Consider the following 18,981-nt stretch of genomic DNA (forward strand, 5'->3'; position numbering starts at 1 on the left):
GAAAGGAGGAAATAAAGTTAAAGTTTGTCAGTCGGATCCATCCAGGCTTCTTTCACTACATGACCGGCTTCAGTCCCTGATCCAACTGGCTCTAAATAGTTTCTGTTTACTTTTCTAAATAAAAAAGAAATGATGCTTAATAAATTCCAAACATTTCAAAATAACTCAAGAACCCTGGCCTTCATATATCTGAGTCATGATGATATTTGAGGGAAACGCAGGAAGGTCAAAGGTCATCACAGATGTTAATTAGCATTAGCATTAGCATGAGCTAACGACAGTCAGCTGGTTCAACACTGAGGATCCAGCTGCACTTTTAAATGATCCTTTTAGCTCTGATGTTAAATTATGGCCAGAAAGTTCATTCAACAGTTTTAAAAAATTAATAATAAATTAAAAAATAAAGAATTTGAAAAGTAATTCTGAACATTTTTTAAAGTTTAACTGTTAGGTAAATAGTATTTTTAGTAATTATCAAATATTTGTTGTATCATGTAGCCTTGTAGTTACATTTAGATAATGTTTCTGTGTGTTAAATAACTTTGATTCTATCCTGAGACTGCCCTGGGAAATAGGGGTGACAGCTACTCTCAGCAGCTGTTGCCCTGCAGGACTTCCTACAAGACAGAGGTGTTAATTGCTCCCAGCAGAGTTTTGCAGGCCTGACAATAAACTCTGCTCTGTGCTTCTTTGTGATACAAAGCCGTTGCTTTGAAGCTATGCAATGTGTCTTATTCAACGCCGTTCTTGGAGCAAATGGGATCTAGAGTATAGATAACATGTGTCTAGAAGTGAATGTTATTTAGCGCTGCAACCATGTGAGAATGCTTTGACCCCACCCCATAGAGTTGCAGCGCCCCTTGTGGCAGGGTTCCTAAAGATCAATAAAATAGAGGGAGCGGGAGATGTGTTTCCAGAGTAGGTGGAGATTTGTAACTGGAAACATCTCTCTGTCTGCTCTCCTCGCGAGTATAAAAGAATCTAACTCTCTTGTCTTTCCTGTATTTGTTTAATTGTCTCTAATAGGTATTTAGACCTGACATTAACATTTTCCTAAATTGCAAAAATGTATTTTCAATTTCAAAACTTTTTCAGTTTCTAATCTCTTTTTCCTTTTTATTTGCTGTGGTTTGTTTTTTCACCTTTAGTATTTGGGGCCTGCCATGCAAAGCAATGGCAGGAACCTATTGCTATTGTCGGAGAAAGTGTTTCTTTCTTCTTCTTTATTTTTCTTCCGTAACCGTTAATGCGGCTCGTACCGCTGGGTGCACACCTACAAATGAGGTATCAAAACGTGCAGAAAATTCACGCCATTGGAGCTATTACTTCTGGTGGGATTTGGGCTTAACGTGGCGACATAATTCGCAAAAAACTACGAAAAAAACCCCATTATAAGTCAATGGGAATAATCCTAGAAATACCCTATTTTTGAGGATTTGCTGTGTCGTCACAAATTCACCTAGAAATGCCATTCAAATTTCATTTTGTAGATACGTCTGTGATCTCTTCGAAAGTGAAGACGGCTCGTCGATACCAGTTATGGTTTGTCCACAATTTGCCTCTAAGCGACCCAAAGTTTCTCATTTTTGCTCAAATTAGAGTGACAGCCGATGTAGGTTCAGATCTGGGCACAACATTTCTTTCTCTCATCGCTGTAAATGCTCTGAGTGAGGTACAGATATGAATCTCGGGACTATCGCAGAAGACACATTGCCCTCTCATACGCTCGAAACGCTTTTCGAATATGTATTACGGTTCCCGAACAAGAAGGATTTGTTTCCAATGCTTTTTTGTCAGTAAAACGTGTTTGCTCAAACACACAATTGTGTGTTTGAGAGCTCAGAGCTCAGAGCTCACACCTGCTGAGACCATTATTTACCATAGCAACGGATCTCAAGAGGCTATTGGCTGCTGATTTGGACTACAAATACGCATCGCTGTAGTTCTATCTATCCTCAGTTGAAACAGATCAGGACTGAGAACTGGCCTTTACAACTACTTGCTGCTATGGGCTGTATATAACTGATTTAACTCAGTAACTGTTACACATGGGATTAGTTTGGAACTTTAAAATTAAGCATATTGAACATTTCAAAATAAAAGCCTTGAATATTTTACATGACGTAATTGCTCTTTTTGGCCGTATATGACTTTTTCATCCAAAGCAATGTTACACATGGGATTAGTTCGGAACTTTAAAATGGAGCATAATAATAATTTCAAAATAAAAGCCTTGAATATTTTTACATCAGGTACTTGCTGTTTTTGGCTTTATGTGACTTTTTCATCCAAAGCACTGTTACACGTGGTATTAGTTTGGCCCTCTGAAATGAAGCATACTGAAAATTTCAAAATAAAAGCCTTGAATATTTTTACATCATGTAATTGCTTTTTTTGGCTTTATTTGACTTTTTCATCCAAAGCGCTGTTACACATGGGATTAGTTTGGAACTTTAAAATTAAGCATACTGAAAATTTCAAAATAAAAGCCTTGAATATTTTTACATCATGTAATTGCTCTTTTTGGCTTTATTTGACTTTTTCATCCAAAGCACTGTTACACGTGGTATTAGTTCGGAACTTTGAAATGAAGCATACTGAAAATTTCAAAATAAAAGCATTGAATATTTTTACATCAGCTACTTGTGTTTTGAGCAATATATAACTATTTTAACCCAAGGACTATTACGCATGGGATTAGTTTGGCCCTTTGAAATGAAGTTTAACAAAACTTCCAAAATAAAAGCCTTGACAACATTTTAAATCGTACCGAATGGTGCACGTCCGCCTCACTTAACGTTCGTGCGGTTCTCCGCGTGCCACTGATTACGTCGCGGCGTTCTTTAGCGTCGACGCCAATTTGTGGCGTGACGACGCCGGGCCCAAGCCCGACGGGCGCGCCTCGGCAGGCCCCGGCTAAATTTCTTCCGAAATTTTCTAGTTATATCCTGTTGTTAAAGATAGTTATACCAATTTGTTATACTGTAAGTGTATTATTAGCTAAGGAGGAATATTTAAGATATATATATGTAAAAATAATCTTTAAATGTGAAATGGCCTTTTCCATTTGTTTTGTATGTTTTTGTGTTTTATACAATTTTTCTGTTAAATTATTTTATTAAAGTTGTTTTTTGTTTTGTTTAAACTTCACTTTCATTGGACATAATTTAATAGGACAATTTTAGAATAAGACAGATGTGGCTCATTATGTCTCAAATATCTAAAAAAATTACATCATGCCAGTTATTATTAGAGTTACTGACACTACTACTGTGTTATTGTTACACTTTGTTGAAAATATTTTACTTTCATATTTGTTAAAAATCTCCATATGTGCTGAAAATAGAATATAATCTGTGAAATAATCCGGTTCCCTCCTCTACGAAGAACATGTGTAGTCCTGGTAGTTCACCACCAGAGGGCAGTGAGAGCTCCTGATCAAACATTAAGTGAACCAATCAGCTTCTTCTTCATGGGACAGAAAATAAAGTCCATATTTAGGAAACCCAGTCAGCAGAACCAGGATGTCTAACAGTTTCTCTGTGACTGAAAACTCAGCTGGGTTTCAACAAATTAGAAAATCATTTCAATTTTATTTCACTATTTCAACTCAGAAAGAAACTCAGAAATTCATCACACAGTCATATTTTAAAAGCATTAGTTTTAATAAACATGGCGTACTGCTCGTGAAATCCTAAAACCTACCAGAATAAATAGAGAAAGAAGAATGTGCTGTAAAGTATTGACACTTATTACTCGTGTGCCTCTTTCTTATTCAGTTTCCCCTTCCACTAAACCTTCCAGTCAAAGGTTTTTCTCATTATGTTGGGTAAATTGTATTATTAGTATTATCAAATATTCGTTGTATCATGTAGCCTTGTAGTTACATTTAGATAATGTTTACTTATATGCTTATTCTCTTTTACTCTTGGTATAAGTAATGTTTCTGTGTGTTAATTAATTCTGATTCCTTCCTAATCCCTCCTTGGAAGAGAGAGGTGACAGATATTCTCAGCAGGACTCCCTGAGAGATGGAGGTGTTAGTTGCTCCCAGCAGAGTTTTACAGTCCTGCAATAAACTCTGCTTTGTTCTTCTTTGTGCAACAAAGCCGTTGCTTTGAAGCTATACAATGTGTCCGATTCGACGCCGTGCCTGGAGCAAAAGGGATCTAGAGTGTAGATAACATGTGTCTAGATAGTATATGTCATTTAGCGCTGCAACTATGTGATGAATTGTTTTCCCCGCCCTTTGGGAGTTGCAGCGCTCAGTGTGAGAGGGTTCCTAAGAGCAATAAAAGAGAGGAACAGACAGATGTGTCTCAGAGCAGTTGGAGATTTGTAACTGAAAGCACATCTCTGTCTGCGCTCCTCGCGAGAAACAAAGAATCTAACTCTCTTGTCTTTCCTGTGTTTGTTTAATAGGTATATAGACCTGACATTATTTGGTCCTTCGTAGCCGGATGTCAAGGAAGGATTCCAGTGGGCATGGTCGACTCCAGTAAAGACCGTGCGCACGGCAAGTTTCCTAGTGGAAACTTATCAGAACCTGTTCAAGGGCTGGCGCTCGGCCTGCCTGCTGGGATCTGACGGTTGACGACTTCCAGGGAGAGACAGAGGGTGAGTAGATTCTTGTTTAAAAGTGTGGCGAATGACTGAGGGTCATTGCGCGAATAAGAAAAACCCTGGAAATTCTAGACTCTAACAGGTAAAAATAGGGCACACAATCCGTGAAGGACGTCCGAAGTCCTTGCGCAAAAGTTCGTGGAAAAAAAGGCGCACGGAGCCTAGTGCAGACCTGCAGTAAAATTTAATAAATTGGAAGATAAAAATAAAAAATAATAAAATTTAATCAATTAGGCGATAGACATAAAAATAATAAAATTTTCTCGATAAAAATAAAAATAATAAAATTTAATCAATTAGGCGATAAAAATAAAAATAATAACATTTTTTCAATTCGATATATAATGATAAAATTTAATCAACAATAAAAATATTTAAATCAGGCACTAAAATTGTAATTGGAACGGATGGCGGAGTCCGGCGAAGCAGGCGCTTAAATTCCGTGTGAGTGTGATTGGAGATATAAATACCACTTGGTGTTTTATCTCATATAAAACAGTAGGGTTGTAACCAGCAAACCTGTCTTGGATGCACAGGTAAGAACCCCCCACTCGAAAGAGTTGAAGCGGAGGTTACCACTACAGGTATTTTTAATTGCTGGCCTACTGAAAAGATCTCCAGTTTATAGGATTCCCTAGGAGTCGAATAAAGTGGGCAAAATTTTATAAAAAATAAAAAAAATGGGGAAAAGTATAAGCAGGAATAAGCCAACAGACAGTTTAAAAACAAATGACTGGAAATATGTTGAAAATCAGGATCCACATAAAATAAAACATTTAGATAAATGGATAACAAACTATAACTTTGACGGTCGTCTAAAAAAAAAAAAAAAAAAAAAAAAACTAACAGTACTGCAGGATAAAATAAAGCAAAAAAAAAGCCAAACCCAAAGAAAATGCGCAAAGAAGGGTATGAGGATGTAAAATTTTGGTTAGAATTAGCACAAAAAAAGAGAAGAGGAGGAAGAATCGTTTGATGAATACAGCCTGAGAATGCATCAACATTACATGAGATTGAGGACTGGGATTTTAGATGAATACATTAACCATGCTATACACGTAGAAAAAGTCTCAAAAGAAAAGAAAAAGGTTTCAGGAGCCTTTTTCCAAGATGAGGAGCAAATATTATATCAAGAAAGGAGAGGAAGAGGAAGCTTTAGGGGTAGAGGTCAGAACCCCAGAGGACAGAAAGGGAGATTGGGAAGAGGGAACTACAAACAAAACAACTTCAGACAGAAAAATTTGGGAGGATGTTGGTGTTGTGGGAAAGAAAGACACATAGCCAGATGTTGCCCAGAAAAATACATAGATCAGTCAGCATGACTAGAATCAGAAAGTTTAGAGAGTGAAGAGGTCCAATTAAATCTACAGGATTTGTTAACTATGGACAGTGTAAGACCAGAAATAACACTTTTCATGCAGAGATGGCCTTATGTAGCTAGGATTAGCTTTGATTCCAACCACTGATGGGCACATAGCAGTTAAAAGGCAGTCAGAAATAAAAAAAGGGAGATTTCTTTGTTGTTAAGGGAAATGGAAATCCACACTATTGTTATACATTAGATGTGCCCGACAGACCCCCACATAACTTTACTCAGGCACTCCTGACTGAGGGAGGTAAAGCCATCTCTGCCCCCCAGGATAAAATGCCTCCAGACAACTTACACATAATTCTTTGGTTCAAAAAATGTGGCTGGGCCTGTTAAGAATTATGAAGACAGGCTCAACAAGGTCACTCCAGCTAAAATCACAGTGACCTATCTGTATACAGATACAAAACACACAGCCGTTGCAGCTGTCGCTCTTCCTGATGATTTAAAATCTTTAGACAGAACGTGGACCTCCCCGCATGTATCTCTGTTTAAATGAAAAAACAGATGATGTCTTTTCTGGGGTTAACTAACTATTGTTGAAACTGGGTGCCTAATTATGCAGTAATAGTGGTTCCTTTACACAAACTAATGTATGAAATAGATCCTAAAAGACATGCAACAATTAAGTCCTGAAAAAGAAAAAGATCTTTGGATTAATAATGGAGTAAAAAATAGAAGATCAAATCTATAAGTGACCTGCAAACAAGCCTATTTTGCAAATGACAACTTGTCTAAGTGGGCTGCCATATTGAGCCATGGCGTTTCGCATGTCTCAACAGGGGGCATGGTAGGACAAATACATTAACATTACTCTATTTATGGATTTATTTCTTTTTTAAGAACTTTTAATGCATTACAAAAGGTCATTTTATTTCAAAAGTGCCTACAGAAAGAAGAGAGGGCTGCAAATGAAATAAGGAAATAAAGTGAATAAATAAATAGCTAAATACATGACTGATTAGGTAGAGAAATAAATAAAATAAAAAATGTGTATAGAATTATGCACTAAAATAGTAGATAAAAATGTTGATAGAATAAAATACAATGAGTAAAATAGGATTTTTTTCATGAATTGAGGATAAGTAAAAACGTAGATTTTTAGAGAAACAGGCCCTAATGAAGAGGAATTGACCAGATAACAACAAACTGCAGTATGCAACCGATTCTAGATAGTTTCACAATCAGTCTTTTTAAACTGACCAAAACTTTAGGATAGATAAAATATTATTAAATCTACAGGAATTATGGATGATTAAGACAGAATAAAATAGAAGTAACTCACTTGTTGACTAGAAATTGATTGAATATAGAAAAAGTTTGCTACACTGTACAAATTTGTTGTTGAAGGATAATATTAAGTTAGAAATAACTTATGGGTTAATGAAAGAGGATCTGGTGGAACTTTTGTAGAGAATAATGTAGATCAGGGGACTTGCAGCCCCCCTTGCAGCAGCTCCGTAGGAGGGCCACAGAGCTGGGCTGTAACTGCTACCCCACTAGATTCAACTAATTAACATGTGAAGCCTCTTTGCATACCACTATTTTTTAAGTGCGAAGTAACCCCCACTTGCAGTAGCTCAGCAAGACAGAACGGGAAGGTGTGATGTAAATCACTTTCTCTCCCATCATCTAAAAGTACCTCTTGACAAAACTTCAGACTATAAGTTACAATTTTAGTAGTGGAACGACAAAAGATACCCCAAAAAGGTTTTAAGTTCAAATTAAAATGAGATGAAACTAAAACATATCTGATAATTCAAGTGCAAAATAAAGTAGTAGAAGAATTGGGAGTTCCTCCTGAAAATCCTTATTGGCTCTCTTTCCTGCCATAAAGTCGGTCCCTCTGAGAAGTGAGGGAGGGGTTTATGGTAGGCTTAAGGGTTTGTTTTGTGATCTGACAATAGAGGTTGCTCAGATTAGTGTAGTAACTTTAAAATATAATTTGTGAAATCTAAAAATATAAGGATTTAATTAATTTTAGAGAGTCTTTACCATCACATAAGGCAGGATTTTGATGCAGTTTGGTTTCCTAGATTTAGTGAAACATTTTCTCTTTAGTGTAGATAGTTTAAACAAGCAAATACTTAGTGAGCATTGAAATAATGTGGAAAATGTTAAATGTTAATTTTTAGCATCAAAACACTGAGTCTGTGACAGCTGTCCTGACTGTCACACACAGATACTCTTGGTAATGATTTACTGTTTTCCTTTAATATTACTTTATATATATTGAGTAGTGAGTAGTTTAGATTTTTATTTTTAAATTTGTTTTCATTAGTCTGACTCTTTGGTTGGCTATTTGTTGTGCACTCATTTAGTTAACTTTAAGTGTCCGTTCTTTATATTTTGTTAAATATAACGAATTAATTTCTTTCTTTTGAGTTACCAGTTTCCTCTGGACCACTTCACCAGGGGAGGGGGAAATTTGGTCTTTAGTTTAATTTCTTTCATTTGTAGATTTGGTAATATTCTGACCAGTATTTGTTAGGGTTTTGTGTGTTTAATTACCCCTAGTGTGTGTTAATGGTCTGATCAGCCACTATCTAAGTTTCCCTCATGTCTTGTTTGTTGGGTCAGTTTGTGCTCGAGTTTGTTCTGTTACCAACTGAATTGTACTTTGTTATGTTGATTTCAGCTTGGGCCCAATTTATCATTTTTGGATTTTCTTTGTAGACTATATTTTGAATTTTCTTCAACGTCTCTCTGGCTGGTTTATGTAAAACCTTCACAGAGTCTTAATTGGTAAACACGCCTTGTCAAACACTAGTGAAAATTTTTGAGGAGTTTGTAAAATGAATTATCTGAAAATCATAAAAGTAAAATGAGATAAGGAGCTTTAACACTGTAACGTGAAGTGTTTTGGGAAAATAGTAATGTTGAAGGTTTAAAGCATGCTAAAATAAATTATTCTGTTTGTTTTGAAAAGTTTACCTTTTGGGAAAAAGGCAGCATTGACTTTGGTAGAATTTCTCAGGGAACATCATACACCTGTTTCATAAACATCGTTATTTAAAGTAGTACAAATTGGGATGCATTAGTAGGTAATGCATCATCAAGGTGGGAGAATATGTTATAGGTTTATCTTTTATATTACTTAAATAAAAAAATTTTATTTGAAGAACATGTTTGATCTGTGTTACACATAAAAAGTGAAAGGAAAGATATGGTCTGGTGAAATATGTTTCTTTTGAATGGATTTGAGTTGTTCTCCATTGAAAGATGTTCTGACAATGGGCTAAAGTATTTTGAAATGATAGATAACAAATTTATAGCGATTAATGAAGCATATTTTGGTAAATTAACTTGGGAAAACAATTATAGAAATTAAAAATATTATTGTGTTAGCCATTTTCAGAGCATTAATTTAATGGAGCAAGAATGTTTTAAGAAATGTTATTGATTAAAGTTATCACTAATCAGTAAAAGTACTCAGGTGGGATTATAATGATTTTTCTAAACTTGATTTTTGTTTTGATTTACATCCATTTAAAACGATTTTGAATAAAACTTTAAATTCAACGACAAGTAAAAGACCTAGGTAAAATTGGTATATTTTGAAAATGTCTAGATTTGTTAAGTTGACATTATAATTTCTCCAGGTTTAACTCTTTTGAATTTTGTTTAAGGAAAGCATGTTGAATGTTTTAGACAAATAACCAGTAAGATCTAGTTTGTACTATAAAAGTAATTTAAACTGGACTGTTTAATTCACATTGATATTCATTGTTTTGATGATAAATGTAAACTGTACAACTGCAGCAAATTTTAAGCTTTTGTTTATTGTTTTGTTTTGTTTGTTTAGTTCTATTTTATAAGATTGGTTTAAGAGGAAGATCTGCATATGTTGAACATTCTGGCAAAACATTACTTTGGAAACATGTCTTTTGAAGCTGGTGATTACAGGGTTTTGGTGTTTTCCATCGGTTGGAGGTATGATATAAAATAATTGAAGCGTAGATTGAATAGATCACATCCACCATTTAATGAGCAGATAAGGCTTCATGTGATGAGATGCTCATGGCTAACTACATACAGACTGGCTTGGGGTTCTGAGCTCCAAGCCTGACTCTGAACTCTGCAACACAAGCTGTTGTCTCTGAGTAAGAGTGCAACTGCTTGGAGAAGCGGTTGCACACTTGTTTTGACGATAACAGCCACAGAGCCACGAGCGTTGGAGAATTCACTCGGACACAGTGAATTGAAGATATTTGTGATGACTACACAAATGAATGATGCCTTTGGAGAATCTGATCTCTGTTTTGTCATTACAGTTTTGCAGCTGTTTCCCTGGTGCCCTGTGGATGTGGTCTCATTCAAAGTCTGCTTCTTTGATAAAAAGGATTAAAGTAATTCCCTTGATGGAAAATGACAAAGCAAATTTACTTTCTTTAAGTTAAGCCATTGTTTGATTATGCTGACACTGATGACGATGACACTAGAGAATGTTGTACTTATGTTTATGATGCTAATGAAACTCCTGTCGATGATGCAATGTCTGTTTTAACAACTTGTGATAGGTGATGGCACAGATGTATCCTTTATTAGAGAAAAAACCTAATGTTGACAAAGAATACTCTGATGAGGATTCTTCTGACAGGTATCCAGATCCTGGCTTTTGGACTGGATGTGACCTCTGAGTGTAAACATGTTTGCTTTCCAAAACATGATCTCCCAGCTGAAAATCATTTGAAGTGACTGTTTTTGGAGTTATATGAGCAGTGCAACAAACATATGATAAACAGGGGGGAAATGTTGGGTAAATTGTATTATTAGTATTATCAAATATTCGTTGTATCATGTCGCCTTGTAGTTACATTTAGATAATGTTTACTTATATGCTTATTCTCTTTTACTTTTGGTATAAGTAATGTTTCTGTGTGTTAATTAATTCTGATTCCTTCCTAATCCCTCCTTGGAAGAGAGAGGTGACAGATATTCTCAGCAGGACTCCCTGAGAGATGGAGGTGTTAGTTGCTCCCAGCAGAGTTTTACAGTCCTGCAATAAACTCTGCTTTGTTCTTCTTTGTGCTACAAAGCCGTTGCTTTGAAGCTATACAACGTGTCCGATTCGACGCCGTGCCTGGAGCAAAAGGGATCTAGAGTGTAGATAACATGTGTCTAGATAGTATATGTCATTTAGCGCTGCAACTATGTGATGAATTGTTTTCCCCGCCCTTTGGGAGTTGCAGCGCTCAGTGTGAGAGGGTTCCTAAGAGCAATAAAAGAGAGGAACAGACAGATGTGTCTCAGAGCAGTTGGAGATTTGTAACTGAAAGCACATCTCTGTCTGCTCTCCTCGCGAGAAACAAAGAATCTAACTCTCTTGTCTTTCCTGTGTTTGTTTAATAGGTATATAGACCTGACACATTATTATTAGAGAAACTAAATTACTTGAGCCACAATAATGTAAATGAACTAAATCTCTTTTAATGATCCAAATGGAGATGGGTCTATGCCGAACCTCCAGTTGGTCCCAGTAACCCACCAGTTGGTGGGTGAGCTAGTGGAGAAAAGGAGAGCTTTCAACACTGCAAAGAAACACCTACGGGAAATGGAGGTGAAACATCGGCTGCTGTTCCCATCAACGCTCATCTTCACCTGGAAAGGAGAAACAGACTTTCTGGGACAATTCAGAGGCTGAAAGGTTCCTGCAACAAGCTAAGTGAAAAACAAGTGTTATTGTCTGAGGTGTATATTTATCAAAAATAGTTTGTAAAATTTAAGTCGGTTGTGTGTTTCAGAGTTCGGATGGCTGTGTTGCCCAAGGACAAATTTCACGCGTCTCACAGACCAAATTTAAATAGAGGGGCTAAGAAAAGGACTGGAAGCAGCAGCATGTTCTGTGTTGCTTTGCTTTTCTTTTTTCTGCACCAGGTCAGTGTATTTTATTTTGCCTATGTTCTTAGTATTAGTTATTATGCTGTTGTGTATGTACCTCGTTAAGTGGCAGATCAAATCACGCAAAGTGTACCAAATAGCAAAAGATGTCTAAGGGATATATTAACATAATCTCGTGGAATATTAATGGATGTGGGCACCCAATTAAAAGACAAAAAGTTTTGACTTACCTAAAATCCAAGGGTGCTGATATTGCATTCATCCAAGAATCACATATAATTGGGGATGAAGAAGCTGCTAAGTTCAAAAGAGGCTGGGTGGGTAAAGTGTACCACAGCTCATTTTCAAGCAAGCGAAACCGTGTAATGATCCTTGTTAATAAAAACATAAGTTTTGTTAAGCTTAAGCAACATAATGATAAGGAAGGGCGCTTCATATGTGTTGAAGCCTTGCTGAACGGAATTAGGACTGTCCTCTGCAACATTTATGCTCCTAATCAGGAAGAACCCGACTTCTTTCATGACGTTAATAGCATAATAGGAAACACCGAGGGCCAGATTATTCTGGGGGGCGATTTCAACCAGGTGATGGATGGATTTATTGATAAAAGCACGCCAAGGGGGAAACCAGCACCTAAGGACAGGGCCGCAATCCAAATACTGGCACAGGACTGGAATCTGGTTGATATATGGAGACTGGTAAACCCACGAGAGAGAGAATATACTTTTTACTCTCACAGTCATAAAATATATTCTAGAATTGACTTTTTCTTAATATCTAATAAGCTAGTGGAGTCCGTAATGGGCTGTGAAATAGGTACAATTATTATAAGTGACCATGGTATGGTGGAGTTACTTATAGACTTCAATGTGGAAAAAGAAAGGAGAGGACGTTGGAGACTTAATACTATGTTACTTCACAATGAGGCATTTAGTAACTCTTTTCTGGAGGATCTTAATTTTTTTCTCCAAGTAAATATTGGTTCCACGGATAATATAGCCTCTGTGTGGGAAGCGTCAAAAGCATCGATACGGGGAAAATTCATTGCATGTGCATCAAAAATTAAAAAAGAAAATAATTGGAAAGAAAAAACATTGGAAAAAGAAATTTGTTTGCTAGAGAAAAAATAGCACAGAATTACTCAAATCATCTATATCAAACACTTTGTAATCTTAAATATCAGTTACACAAATTATATAATAAAAAAGCTGAATATGCCTTATTTAGACTTACAATTAAATATTATGAAGGTGGAGAAAAAAGTGGGAAATTACTAGCGAGACAACTTAAACTCTAATAACATTCCTCTAATTAAAAAAGATGGTAAAACATTCACTGCAGTCACAGAAATAAATAGGATTTTTGAAGAGTTTTATAAAAACTTTTACACATCCACTAACAAACCTGACACGGAGGAAATGAATGTTTTTTTCTCATCACTGAAGCTGGCCACCATTTCCAATGAGAAAAGAGAACAATTGGATTCTCCTATCACTTTAGAAGAAATCAAAGCTACGATCTTGTCTATGAAACCTGGGAAATCACCGGGCCTGGATGGCTTTCCAGTTGAATATTATAAGAAATATATTGACACCATTGCCCCATTACTGCATGATGTATATAGAGAGGCCTTTGAGTCAGGTTCTCTACCTGGTACTCTCAATGAGGCTCTCATATCACTTATTCCTAAAAAGGACAGAGATGTTTCAGATCCATCTAACTTCAGACCCATTAGCCTCATAGGAGTAGATTGCAAAATATTAAAAACACTAGAAAAAGTACTTCCAGATATTACAAATGAAGATCAGGTAGGCTTTATTAAGAACAGGTCTGCAGTCGATAATATGAGAAGACTTGCTCATCTAATACATTTGAATCACTCTAACACATTCTCTGTTGCATCATTCTCTTTAGATGCTGAAAAAGCCTTCGACCGCGTGGAATGGGGCTTTCTTAAAACAACACTTTTGAAATTTGGATTTGGATCTGTGTTCTGCAAATGGGTAGAAATGTTATATTCCAAACCAAAAGCAGCAGTTATGACGAATGGTCAATTATCCACATTTTTTCATCTTTCCAGAGGGACAAGACAAGGCTGTGCCTTCTCCCCATTGCTTTTCATGCTGGTTGTAGAACCGTTGGCAGTAGCAATAAGAGTCAATCCAAGAATCAAAGGAATTTATGCAGGAGGAAAAGAGCACAAGTTGCTTATGTATGCCGATGACATCTTAGCTGTTATAGCAGATCCAACCGTCTCTGTTCCAGCTCTACTACAGTGTGTTGAATCATATTCAAAATTTTCAGGATACAAGATCAACTGGAACGTATCCGACCTGAGTGAAGTTGGCCCCCCCACCTTCTTCAAATTAGACAAAATTGGTGTCAATCAACTCGGCTACGTTTGTGCTGGTTTGTGCAGCAAAAATTTTCGTTTGTGCAGCTATCATTTTAAAGATATAAAGAAATGTTTTTAGAGGTCATCAAAGGTCAACCAGCCCCCCACCTTCTTCAAATCAGACAAAATGGGTGTCAATCAACTCGGCTACGTTTGTGCTGGTTTGTGCAGCACAGATTTTCGTTTGTGCTGCTTCGGTTTTGAAGATATTAAGGAAAGGGTAAAGGTCAAAAGGTCAACCAGCCCCCCCACCTTCTTCAAATCAGACGAAATGGGTGTCAATCAACTCGGCTACATTTGTGCTGGTTTGTGCAGCAAAGATTTTCATTTGTGCTGCTATCATTTTAAAGATATTAAGAGGGCTGGTTGACCTTTGATGACCTCTAAAACATTTCTTAATATCTTTAAAATGATAGCAGCACAAATGAAAATCTTTGCTGCACAAACCAGCACAAACGTAGCCGAGTTGATTGACACCAATTTTGTCTAATTTGAAGAAGGTGGGGGGGCCAACTTCACTTAGGTACAAATCCGAGTGTATGCCCATATCACAAGCATGTCACTCAAATGATATTACACAATTTAACTTTAAATGGTTCCCTCGGGTATGAAATATCTGGGTGTACGACTTCATCCGAATCTAGAGGAAATAATGCTACTGAATATGGAACCGCTTCTTCAGAAAATAAAAACTAATCTTAATAAATGGGCAAAATTGAAGCTCTCTTTATGGGGAAAGGTGAATGTAATAAAAATGGTGATAGCCCCATTGTTAAGTTATGTGTCCATGATGGTGCCTGTTGACATCCCATCACAGGTATACAAACAATACGAGACTTTTGTTAAGGACTTTCTTTGGGACAAGAAGAAACCCAGAATTAGCATTAAGAAAATGTGGTGTGCAGGGAACATAGGGGGCGTGGCTCTCCCTAATGTAAGGCTATATAATCTCGCCTTTGAAATGTCTAAGTTGTTCAAATATTTTGTAAAGGGAGAAACAAAGCTGAGTTGGATGAATATTGAAGAAGAATTAGTGAATCCTTTCAGACCAATAGATGTTCTTTCTCATGGTAAAATGCATAATAGACATCCTCTTCCCACAAATCCAGTATTGGCACATTCTAAATTAGTATGGAAGGAGATGCATAAAATATGTAGGATGTCGCATTTTAAACAGTTGTACTCTTCATTGTGGTTTAATCCATCCATCTGTATTGGAAGGAAAACTGTTTACTGGGAACAATGGCTTGTGAAGGGAATACGCACTGTGGATGATTTGTATACAGACGGGTTTTTAAGTCTTTTTCAGATCTCATGCTGAAATATAACTTAAAAAAAGAAAGTTTCTGGAGATATCTACAAATTAGAGACTGTATTATTAAAGACAATTTCACACTTAAGGATAATCCAATACAGGAACTTATGGGCTCAAGTAAAATCAAATATAAGGCATCCACATTTTATAAATTATTTAACAGCATGCAAAAGGATATATGTAAAAGTCTGGGGATTGTCTGGCAGATGGACCTTGGCTGCATTTTTAGTGATGAAGGATGGTTGAAAGTACTTTCAAATAATGGGAAATATATTAAAGAATCGACAGGGAAATTTACGCACTATAAGATAGTACATAGATTTTATTTCACCCCATCCAGGCTCCATAGAATGGATCTGCTCGCCAATAACCTATGCTGGAAATGCAAAACGGAACCAGGAACTTTTATACATGTGTGGTAATGTGGCCTCGTTTTCCTTTTGAGTTTAAGTGATGTTTTTTTGATATTTGTTGCTTAGGATTGATGTTATGTTTTGAGGTGTTTATTGCTGTGTTGCATGTTTTTGAGGTCACGTGCCACGCGCACCCGGAGACGCCCACTGCATCAGCACAGGTGTTCCGCATTCTGATTAAGCAGCGTGCAGACTGGGACTGGGATAAAATCATCGATGGTGAGACATCTAGGAGAAGAGGCGGACGGACTTGGGCTGGTTCTTTTTGTGGAGGACGGCACGAGCAGGCTCAGGAACTAGCGACGAGAGGACGGGTTGCCAGGAAGCGCCATCCGTCGGGTTGCTGTTGGAGGCCGCGGGTTACTCGACTGGTCGCCGTTGAGAAGCGTGTGGGCGGCTGGAGGAGCCGTCGGGACCAGGGTGCAGCTGAGGTTCCTCAGAGGCTGGAGCTAAGCATCTATTTTATAGACTCGTTGACTTGATTGCCAAGGACTGCCTGCGCCTCCTCTTCTTTTTGATTCCGTTTTTAGAATAAATTATTGGAACTTTTACTGGTTGTTGGAACTCTGTTCACAATCCCTGCTAGTTCATATTGGGTACTCCACTCGGGTGCCACACATGCGATGTGGGGATGTAAATGCATCTCCCCATTCTGGAAAACAGTATTACAACACATTGGAAAGTGGATAGGTGTGGGGATACCCATGTCACCAGACTTATTAGTGATTAGTGATGCCTAATATGTCGAAACACCAAAGCACCGTGGTGCAGGTGGGGACGGTCACGGCTGCCAGAATAATCCTCAGAATATGGAAATCTGCAACTGTTCCGAATATTAAAAACTGGTTGGAGTTGATGTTGGAAATAGTGTCATATGAACAAATGCTGGCTAAGCTAAATAATGACATAGAAAACTTCATGAAATCCTGGAATGGTTTCCTCTCCTGCAATATTGGGACGAGTAAATTCCTTTGATGAACTGCTGCATTGGAAAGTACTGACGAGTGATTACTTCTGTTTACTGTGGTTGTTTCTGCTAACATCGAGGATATTTATATATGTCAATTATTTGAGTGGAATTTTTATTGATTAGATATTCGCTAACCTGGAGGTTTTGTTTTGTTTGGCTCTGTTCTATTTGTGGTTTTTATTTCTTGGTGGTTAGTGTTCTAAAATAATAAAAACTTTAATAACAAAAAAAGGAAGAATTATGAAACTCAATCATGAACCAATCAGCACATTATCCCAGTGATTCTCTGAGGTTCGAATAAATCAGTAAAACCCCAGTAAAGAGCCTGATGTGACACATCGAGTCCTAAAGTTCTCTAGAAAACTCAAAACATGAAATATGGAGTTAAAAAAGTAAAAACCAAAACAAACTGAGAATCAATGATGATGCAAAACTTCAAGATTTAGTTTTTAGAATCAACATAAAAATATATAAAATCTTTTTTTCCAGGTTCCAGATGTTCCTGAAAACTGATCTAAGATCAGAGTTTCTGTGGAACATCCAGTTCTAAACTGGTTCAACTGGTTTCTGTGATGGAAGCTGAAGTTTCTCTGCAGTTTCCAGTAAAGCATCTTTTTCTCTGTGGAGCTTTGAGGAACATTTTCATGTCAGCAGAAGGAAGAAGCAGCAGAGAAAAGAGGTTTGAAGTGTCTTTCATGGCTTCAAAGCTGAACTGAAAATGATTCCCATGTTTCCATTCTCAGACCATTTCTGGTTCCAGGATGAAAATGAATCAGAGAGAAAAAAGATCAACTTTCCAGTTGAATCCAGTTCAGATCAAAACTCCATGAAGCCTCTAAATGGAGCCCAGTTTGAATTGGATCTTTATTGATCCAAGGAGACAAACAATATCAGACACTAAATGACAACATGAGAAAATAAACAGGAGGGAAATCTTGGAGGTCAGAGGTCATCATCATGATCCAGTCAGAGTCTCTTTAGACTCAAACTGCTGCAGCTTCAACCTCTGAGGATCAGCAGGACACAGAGACCATTTTCTACTTTACTGAGATCAGAACCTGCAGAGAGAAGAAGGAAGGAGAGAGCAGATCAGTGAGTGTTTCCAGCCTCTCTCCAGCAGCAGTCAGTGACGCAGCACATCCACTAGATGGTTTCCAGGCTGCAGTCAGACTGATCTCAGAGCTGTGACCAAGATGAACCTGATCAGTTGTTTCCTGTTGAACTGAGAGAACAAACAGATCTGAGATCAGATCTGCTGCTGCCACAGTTTGATGGATGAGGACCACTGTCTCTAGACATGTTGGACGGCTGGACGCTGGAGTCCAGCTGGACTTCCTGGAGACATGGACACAGCAACAACACTCATCTTCACACCAACACAAACACAGGAACACAGCAAGCTGCTGCTCCTCTGATTGGCTGATTGCTGTCTCTGTGTCCAATCAGGAAGCCTGAACCATTCTCCTCCCACTGAGAAGCTGCAGCTTTACTGGGAACACTGGATCTTTGCTTTGATGCTAACTGGGTTTAGTTCAATATGCTGACAGCAGCTGGACTCACTACAAACATTTACTTACTTTACAGTGTCTACAAGAAACATCAGCTGCTGAACATCTGAATCCATCAGGTAGTTCTCTCTCAGGTCCAGATCTGTCAGACGGGTCGGGTTGGACTTCAGAGTTGAGGCCAAATAATCACAGCTGATCTTTGACAACCTGCAGTCAAACAATCTGAATAAAGAATTAAAGATGTGAGCTGAAGCCAACAGGATGCAGGTTAACCAGTCCAACAGAACCAGTTAAAGATTCTCATCAATATTAATGCCAACAAGCTGCTGCTTCAATAAAGACCTGCTGACTTCAGAACCAGAACCAGAACCAGAACCTGGTACTGGGTCATGTTGTGTTGGAGGATTTTAGTCAGTAAAATCATTCCAGGTTCTGATCAAAGTGTTGAAGCATCAATCATTGATTATTGATTTGTTCCTGTCAGATTCCAGGAATTCACTTTTCTAGACTGGGTTGAATGACCTTTGACCTGCTTCACATGAGGGGG

At 37.5% G+C, this 18,981-nt stretch overlaps 1 protein-coding gene across 4 annotated transcripts in view; it reads right to left on the bottom strand.

Annotated features, from left to right (window-relative positions):
• Nucleotides 1–17,901: 17,901 nt before the first annotated feature.
• The window catches only part of LOC106700342 (NACHT, LRR and PYD domains-containing protein 3-like), a 31,991-nt gene continuing 30,911 nt past the window's right edge, over nt 17,902–18,981 (bottom strand). For 3 of the 4 annotated variants that reach the window (XM_023329662.1, XM_023329663.1, XM_023329665.1), the window contains one exon: nt 18,500–18,656. In XM_023329662.1, coding sequence (XP_023185430.1) covers nt 18,500–18,656 — 157 coding nt within the window. Of the gene's footprint in view, nt 17,985–18,499; nt 18,657–18,981 lie in introns of those variants that run through there. The other variant, XM_023329664.1, reaches the window with a different exon arrangement.

Source organism: Xiphophorus maculatus, chromosome 24 (genome assembly GCF_002775205.1).
Source record: "Xiphophorus maculatus strain JP 163 A chromosome 24, X_maculatus-5.0-male, whole genome shotgun sequence".
NCBI lineage: Eukaryota > Metazoa > Chordata > Actinopteri > Cyprinodontiformes > Poeciliidae > Xiphophorus > Xiphophorus maculatus.